This window comes from Sorex fumeus, unplaced genomic scaffold (assembly GCF_029834395.1).
Source record: "Sorex fumeus unplaced genomic scaffold, SorFum_2.1 ptg000051l, whole genome shotgun sequence".
In the NCBI taxonomy this organism is placed as follows: Eukaryota; Metazoa; Chordata; class Mammalia; order Eulipotyphla; family Soricidae; genus Sorex; species Sorex fumeus.
Genome location: NW_026606108.1, coordinates 5,373,040 through 5,381,290, shown reverse-complemented (window position 1 = coordinate 5,381,290; position 8,251 = coordinate 5,373,040). Strand labels below are relative to the sequence as shown.

General features: G+C 59.6%; 1 protein-coding gene across 1 annotated transcript; it reads right to left on the bottom strand.

Moving 5' to 3' along the window:
• Window positions 1-626: 626 nt before the first annotated feature.
• SELENOS (selenoprotein S) lies at window positions 627-5,326 on the bottom strand. The gene is made up of 6 exons (XM_056124586.1): window positions 5,203-5,326; window positions 4,774-4,908; window positions 3,254-3,360; window positions 2,464-2,553; window positions 2,288-2,366; window positions 627-1,185 (listed from the first exon to the last, which is right to left on the bottom strand). The coding sequence occupies exons 1-6, from the start codon at window positions 5,276-5,278 to the stop codon at window positions 1,106-1,108; spliced, it is 567 nt and encodes a 188-aa protein (XP_055980561.1). The 5' UTR covers window positions 5,279-5,326; the 3' UTR covers window positions 627-1,105.
• Between the last annotated feature and the right edge of the window lie 2,925 nt (window positions 5,327-8,251).

The following is an 8,251-nucleotide window of genomic DNA, read 5'->3' as shown; positions in this document are numbered from 1 at the left end:
GTTACCTGAGGTGTGATGAGGTGAAGGAGCTCCTTGTGGCCCAGGGACCCCACTGACCCTCAGGCTGAGGGACCCAGTCAGGCCTCCCCCGCCCCACCATCCGTCTTCAGCACCCCTTGACATGAGTGTCTGGGTTTTATTGTTTGGGTCATCCTGGGCCCAGGGCTGTGCTCGGGGATCACCCTTGGCAGTGGTCAGGGAACCATATGTGGTACCTGGGGCTTGAACCCAGGTCAGTCGTGTCACGGTAAGTGCCGGAATTGCCCTACTATCTTTCTCATCCCAGGCTTGGGTGTTTGTTTTTGTGTTTGGGTCACACCCGGCAAGGCTCAGGGCTCACTCCTGGCTCTGCATTCAGGAATGACTCCTGGCGGTGCTTGGGGCCAGGGCCACATACAAGGCAAGGGCCTTTCCAGCTGTACTAGGGCTCCTACTCCGGGTCTGGATTTTGAAATCAGTAACTCGACTCCCAGTGTCCAACACCTTGGATGCACCCCAAGGCCCACCCTGGGGAAGAAAAGGCGGCGGGGTCTCTGCTCCTTCCTGGAGACAGCGATGAGGGAGGTCGTGAATGCCTGAGACAAACCTAAGTCGGCAAAGAGATTTCCTGCCATTTAATAGACCCAAAGTGGCCTTTGCCCTGTCTGGGATGCTGCTGGTTTGCCGCGCGCAGGCTCTCCCGAGCGGGGACAGGACACACGAACAGGCAGGGCGCCCAGGAGTGTCTTCATCGGTGGTCCTCGCTGGTGGCACACCATTTCCGAGGACGACGTCATTCGTCACCTCTCACAGAGACGGGCCCCCGGCAGCGGCAGGCGCTTGGGCCGGGGGAGGGAGCTTCTGGATCCAGATCTTCCACCCGCTGCAGAGCCGAGGCCAGTCCGAGGCGTCCACCTCCCAACCAGCAACAGCCCCTGGCCCCAAGTGGGCCGTCGCCGCAGTGGGGGGGGGGGAAGGTTGGTGCTGCCCCCACTGCTGACTGGAGTCCCACGAGGTGCAGGGTGTGTCCACTCCCTGTGGTGAGTCGCTGTGAAAAGCACGTGTAAGGCACCTGCGGAGGGCGAGGGCGGCCAGCGTCCTGGCGACGCTGACCGGAGTCTTAGCCTCATCCCCCCGACGACGGGCCCCTGCGTCCTGGCCGCCAGCTACAGGAGCCCCCACCTTCGCCGGACAGCGGGTTGTAACCTAGGGAAAGAGAAAAGACCAGAGAATTGGGGGCGTTCGAGCCCATCCAGCAATGCTTGCGGGCCTTGCCCTGACGCGCAAGAACCAGCCACCCTGATCTCAGGGTGAGCTCCAGCTGCTCTCGAGTCTTGGTCTCTGCTGCCACGGACACCTCTATAGGGACCCCTCTCGGGAGCAGCGTCTGGGCACCGGACGCAGGGATGCGGGGATGCGGCTTCACACACTGTGGTGCTGGGGTTCATGAGTCATGTCCTCTCATGAAAGGGGTCTTCACATCACAGAAACTGAACTGGGGGCGGGGACAGAGCACAGGGTGCTGCCCCCCCACAGGCGGCTAAGCCCACTCAACCCCTGGAATGGACAGAAGTGAGCCCGGGCACAGGTGTGGCCCAGGGGTGGCCCCCCCCCCCGCTCCATCAAAGCGCGGAGCCAGAGACAGCACAGGGGTCAAGGTGCCTGCGAGGTGCGGTTCTGACCTGCTGGTTCCCCAGCACCGCCTGGGCCCCAGAGCACTGCCAGGGTGCGATGTGGCTCTCCCAACCCCTCAACAGCCAAGCTGGGGCACCGAGAGTCCAGGGGACTGACTGGACGCCTGCCTGATGCGTGTTCAACAACACTGGAGCAAGGCGCCCCGTGTGTGTGCGCGCACGTGTGTGCTCATGTGCATATGAAACACCCCCCACCATACTGGGGCGCCCTATGTATGTGGGGGGGGGCTGTGTGTGTGTGAAACCCCCCTCACCACATGTGGGGCATGCCCGGTTCTGGCAGCTCCACTCTGTGACTCCTGGCCACAGCCACACTGTGTCCAGGCACCTGCTTCCTGTGTGGGATAAACATGGTGGCCAGAGAGACGCCCCTCACTGCTCAAGACCCCTCAGGAACCCCACAAGTGCCACTAAGAACAAGTCTGCTGGGCCAGGCATCCCGGTGACCGGGCCCGAGGGTCATCCCAGCTGGCCAGTCCGGCCTTCTCCTACTGGCCTGAAGGCAGGGGTCTGAGTTGCTACCCTGCTCTGACAAGTCGCAATGCTGAACTTGGGACGCGGTGGCCGCATGCTCTCCCGAAGACGAGGCCATGGCCTTCCTGCCTGCTACTCACCGCTGGCCCGTAGGGGCTTCCGGTCCGGTTTGCGTTTTGGGGGCGCTGAAGCCGCTGAAGGCCCAGGGTTGTCTTCGTCCTGGGGGAGGGTGAGGGTCACACACAGAGGCGCTGGGGACACGGCCCGTGTACCACCTCCCAGGCCCCAAGCCCAGTCCCGGCCCCGCCGCGGTCACCTGAGGCCTCCTGGTGCTGGCCCGGGAGCTCCGCCCCTCCTGCATGCGGTCCCACAGCTCGATTTTCTGCCGCCTCTTCTCCTCCTCCAGCTGCAAACCAATCGCCCGCAGCTCAGGACCAAGGCGGCGGCCGGGCCCAAGGAGAGCAGGCATATGCAGTCACATGGCACTGGCCATGCCCCGCCTCCCGCATATGAGCTGAAGCTCTTACCATGGGGAACCACTCAACTTTTTGGGTGCGGGTGGGAGGGGTCACCCACCTGGCCATGCTTAGGGTTACTCCTGACTGCACTCAGGAATTACTCCTGGTGGTGCTCAGGGGGCCATATGGGGTGCTGGGGATCAAATGTGGGTCAGGGCACGTGCAAGGCAAGTAAGTGCCCTCCCCACTGTCCTATCACACTGGTCCCCAAAACACCCACTTCTGTGTAACCCGGCTCTGATGCTCTCCTGCATGTCCTTCACAGGGGACCTGGGGGTGGGGGAGGGGGAGCACACATGTCCTGCAGTGGGTATGTGGCGGGAGGCCTCTCTCATGGGCACAGACCTGCTCTCCTAGCACACACACATAGGTACAGACAGATGTACACACACACCACACGAACACACATAGAAACACAGACACACATGCGCGCACACACACATCTAAGCACATACACATGCATACGTACATGTCCAAGCACATACATGCACACATGCACACACACGCGCGCGCACGCACACACACACACACAAATACAACCCTTTTGAACTCCCAAGGCCACGTATTCAAACCCAAACCAGTGGGTACCTGCTTCAGTTTTTCTTTATGCTTTTCCACTTGAGCGTTTAATTCTTCCTGCATCCTCAGACGAGCAGCGGCCAAAGCCTCCTGTCGCTTCACCACTACATCTGGTTCTAAGGCGTTGGGAAGGAGGCAGGGATGGACATCAGGTCCAGGAGCTGGGAGCCTCGGGGGTCGACATTATCACAGAGACCCCAGTCACAGACGGACTCTGCGCCTTCCGGCCCAGTGCCCCAGTGAGCACCCGGGACCGCTCTGGGACAGAGACAAGCCTCCTTCCTGACACCCACCTGTCAGGGAAGAGATCTAGGAGGCAACTGGAAAAAAACCTTTCTGGTTTTTTGTTTCACAGTGCTCAGGGATCACTGCCTGCAGGACCCAGGGAGACTCTGGGATGCCAGGAATTGAATCCCGGTTGGCCATGTACAAGGCAAGTGCCTCACCTGGGTACTACTGCTCTGGCCAAACAAACTTTTCTGACTCATTACCCTTCGCTTTGTGACCAGACCTGTACCACAGAGGAAGAGATCAGGGCTGGGACAGGGCTCCAGAGAAGGCCAGGCATGTGCATGTGGGATGTGGAGGGAGGGGCGTGAGATTCCATCCTCAGCATCTCCACTGGGAGTGAACTCTGAGCACTGCCCAGGAAGTAATCCCTGACACTGCTCGGTGAGACCCAGAAACAAAAAGAAAATGGGGTAAGATTTTTTCATAGCTTTTTAGTTTTTTTTGGGGGGGGGGCATAGCCAGCCACTCTGGGGGATTACTCCTGGCTCTGTCTGTGCTCAGGAATCACTCCTGGAGGTGTTTGGGGGATCATATGGGATATGAGGATTGAACTCGGGTTGGCTGCGGGGAAGGCAAGCTCCCTCCCCACAGCACTATCTCTCTGGCCCTGCCTTAGGTATTTCATCCTAGAAAGCACTAGCAAGCACCAAGATGGATGATGGCTAGGGCGGGAGTACAGCAGGTGCCATTGCTCTGGCCTGGAATTTTCTGTCTGAAAGAAGAGCAGCGCTGGAGAGAGAGCACAGGGAGGGGTTCAGTGCCTACCTTGCCCCCAGCTTACCCCAGATCAAGCCCCCCTACAAAATGCAGTCGATACTGAATGCTGTAGATACCTTAAACACCACTAGGAGTGATCCCTGGGCACAGAGCCAGTAAGCTTGTTGGGCGGGGCCCCTCAGAAAACACCCCCCCTCCATGCTCAACTAAGTGAAAAAGCCGGGGCGAGCCAGGTAAATAGTGTAAGGGGCTAAGTGCAGGCGCCCTGGGTTCAACCCGCAGCACCGCATATTCCCTCGAGTGACCCCGGAGGGGGGCAGAAACAAGCAAAGAATAATGATGATGATGATGATGATGATGGTGATGGTGATGATGTGGCTAGTGGGGGGTTGGCGGTGGGGGGGTGGAGAGGAGAGGGGGAGAGCGCTCCTTCCTTCCCCCTAACCGACAGCGCCTTTTCTGTAAAGGGAGCCGGGGTGGGCGTGGGGGGGTCGGCTGGGGTCCCCAGGGCGGGCACTGACCCACTTCGGCAGCCGCTCGGTCCAGCCGTGTCTGTCGCAGGCTCCGCAGTCGCGTGGAGAGTTTCTGGACGAGCGCGTAGAGCAGGACGCAGGCGACCACCATGTACCAGCCGTAGGTGGCCAGCAGGGAGCCTACTGCAGAGAGGGACGGAGCTGTCCAGCGCGAACCCCGCTTCCCCCGGAGATGCAAACCCGCCAGAGAAGCCCCCCGCGCGGGCGCCGCCCCTCCCGGCTGCCAGGGTGGGTCCCCGCCTGCCCCGGGCGCCCCCGGCCGCGCGGCCCCAACCACCGGGGGTCCCGGCCAGCGAGTGCAGGCCCCGGGCCCGCCTGGCCGCCCCCGCCTGGGCCCGGCGCCGCCGCGGACGACGACGACCCACCGAGCATGGCGCCGGCGCGGGCCCGCGGCCACTCGCCCGCCCTCGCACCCACCCGTGACGTGCAGGACGCGCAGCCCCTCGCTCTCCAGCGCCGGCCGCGCGCCCAGCTGCTCCCCGTCCGCCTCCATGGCCGCCCGGCGCGCGCCCCGCCGCGTCAGCGCCCTCGCCCGCTTCCGGCTCGCCCCTCCCTCACGTGACGCGCCAGGCGGCGCCTCGGCCAATCGCGGCGCGGCCCGGCTCGCCGGCCGGCCAATCGCGGGGAGGCCGCGGAAGGGGCGCGGCCCAAAGGGGCGTGGCCACGCCCAGCCCGGCGGGGGGCGTGGCCACGCGCCGGGCGGCTGGCCGCGTCCCTCCGGCCAAGCTCCGGGAGGATTGGCTGACCTCCTGGCGAGTTCCTTTGACTGTGGGCACAAAGGGCTGGGCCCCGGCGGCCACCTGCAAACGGGTTTATGTTCATATCCTGGCCCTGGGCAACAGGGCCCAGCTGCTGCGTGACTCCCGGTCACGCATTGAAATTTGCAGCCCAGGTGTCAAAGATTTGTCACAACCTAAGTCCAGGGACTGGGGCCATGGGACAGCGGGCGCAGAATAGCCGGGAGGGCGCTTGCCTCGCATGGGGCAGACCCGGGTTCCATCCCTGACACCCTATAGGGTCCCCGAGCCTGCCAGCAGTTAAGCTTTGAGCACAACGGGCTGCGGCCCACAAAACAAGCAAAGCTAAGGAAGCCCGCATATAGTTCTTTCCCCTCCTGAACTCCTGTTTAGAGCCGTGGCACGGCGGGTCGGGCGGCAGATCCGGGATCGATCCCTGGCACCCAATGTGGAGCCCCAAGCACAGCCAGGATTCCAGGGGTAAACCCTGAGCATCACCGGGTGTGACCCCAAAAGACCAAAACAAAAAATAAAGAATGCTCTGAATCCACTGTGAATCTGGTGGATGGGGATCCTCATGCAAAAACCCTTTCTTTGTTCTCCCTCCCTCCCGCTCTAGCCTCCATCCCTCACGGTGAGATCCTTCACCTTCAAGTGATTGAAGACTGTCAACAGGAAAGAAAAGGAACTACTGTGGTGTGTCTTATCTCTGTCCAATGAACAAATGGTGGGGGTAGCCAGGCTTTCATTGAAACCAACTTCTGTCTCCTGGGGGGTCAGGAGACACTATAGGGTGCAGAGGACGAATCACAGATTGCTCAGGTGCAGGGCATCTTCCCCACTGTATTATAGCTCTGGTGTCATCCCCACATTCTTTCAGTTGCTGACTTCTTGCAAGAGCTTTGTTCTAGAAGGTAATAGTCAGCCTGGTGAATATCGCAAGACCTCTGCTTTCAATGTCTTGATAGAAAATCTGACGGATGAACCAGTCAGATGGCTTGGTTACTTACACTGTGCATATTTCGGGTGCTTCATATTGGACCAGATTGGGCCTCCCAGCCTTTGAGCCGCCCATTCCTGGAGTTATCATTGGCCCTCTAATTTGGGTGTACTGGCCTGGGAAGTGGCTCAGTGGCCAAGCGCCTGCCTGAAAGTCTGAGGCTCTGGGTCCACCCCCTGCACACACACAAATCACCAGGGACCAGAGAGATAATCAGGGTTTAGGCTTATGCCTAAACTGACCCTGCTGAATTTCCAACATGCCATAAGGTGGTGGCCTCGGGGCCCCAAGCACCACCAGCTGGGAAGGCTCCGCACTCTGCAGCAGCCCATTCTCAGACCCTCACACTGAATGCTTAGTGAACTGGTATGAGTGTCCCCCCGCCCCCCAACTGCTTATGAAACCCCACCTGAATCTCATTAGCTTTTCCTTGGGTTGGGCCACACCCGGCAGTGCTGAGGGCTTACTCTATGTTCAGGCGTGACTCCTGGCAGTGATCAAGGGGCCACATGCAGTGCTGGGAAGTGAGCTGGGGTTGGCCACATACAGGACAAACGCCTTCCCGAGTGTACCATCTCTCCAACTTTAATGTGACTTTAAGCGAGTCACATTCAGCAAAGGCAGTTTTAATGAAGCTGCTCAGGTATTATTTGCAAAAACAGGGCATACGGAACATGTGTCACTCCCTGTCATGACCATGGTGGACTGAAGGAGCAGCCACAATGAATCATCGCTTATCACAACCACCCTCTTGCAGCTGATGCCAGGTGGTTGGGGCACAATTCTCCAGCTGTGGCAAGCAAGCAGAAGGAACTGTATCCACTTAGAATGTGAGCCTCATTTCCTTCGTCCTTGCTCCTAGCACTGCCCACTTGATATTTTCGGCTCTGGGGGCCCCAGCCAGTTGTGCTCAGTCCTTGGCAGAAGTTGCAGTGCCAGGGCTGGAGCTCAGAGCACCTTTGCACCAGCTTTGAGCCCTTTCCCTGCCCTATTTCCTAGGGCCAAGCAGAGCTCAGAGGGTCCAGGATGGTCTAGGCAGGAACAGGTCACCGTATCACTAAAGTCAAGATCAGAGATGGCAACTCCAGCACTTCTCAGACATGTAACCCAAGAACTCCTCTCAAGGCCAAACATTCTTAGACACCCAACAAGGCCCCCAAGCTCTTCCTTTGCATCCTACATCCAGGTAGCAATATTGTTTTGGGGTCACACCCTGTGGTGCTCAGGACTTACTCCTGGCTGGCAGAAACTGGGGTGCCGTATGTGATACCAGCGATCAAACCAGGGCTGGTCACATACGAGGCAAGTGCTGCCTGCAACACTATTGCTCCAGCCCAGAGCTATTATCTTGATCCCAAAGCCCATGTCAGTGACAGGGATTTCTTGCATTAGTATTTTAGTGTTATCTTGGGGCCACCTCTGGAGGCAACGCTTTGTTTTCTGGAGCCAAACCTGGTGGCACTCGAGGAACCATGAGGTGCTGATGGAACCTGGGGCTCCCCTGACAAAGCCGAGGCCACAGCGCCGTCACCCCGACCTCCACCCAAAGCCCCCATCAAGTACCTGTTACCCCTCACGTAGAACAGAACACGCCAGCAACAACCGTTCTTAGTGCTCACCACAGGCAGCTTTGGGATCATTTTCACTTTTATTAAGAATCTAAACATCAAATGTCTCACACAGGACCAGGCCTAACCCCCCCACCCCCCAGCTGGATCATGTCCTTGCA

Bases quoted from the DNA above. Each gene is read 5' to 3' on its own strand.
- SELENOS (XM_056124586.1), bottom strand. From the start codon at position 5,278: ATGGAGGCGGACGGGGAGCAGCTGGGCGCGCGGCCGGCGCTGGAGAGC. The intron at 3,361-4,773 runs GTCAGTGCCCGC...CCAACGCCTTAG, and splicing joins CCGAGCGGCTGCCGAAGTGG to AACCAGATGTAGTGGTGAAG. The intron at 1,186-2,287 runs GTGAGTAGCAGG...CTCTTTCCCTAG, and splicing joins GAAGCCCCTACGGGCCAGCG to GTTACAACCCGCTGTCCGGC.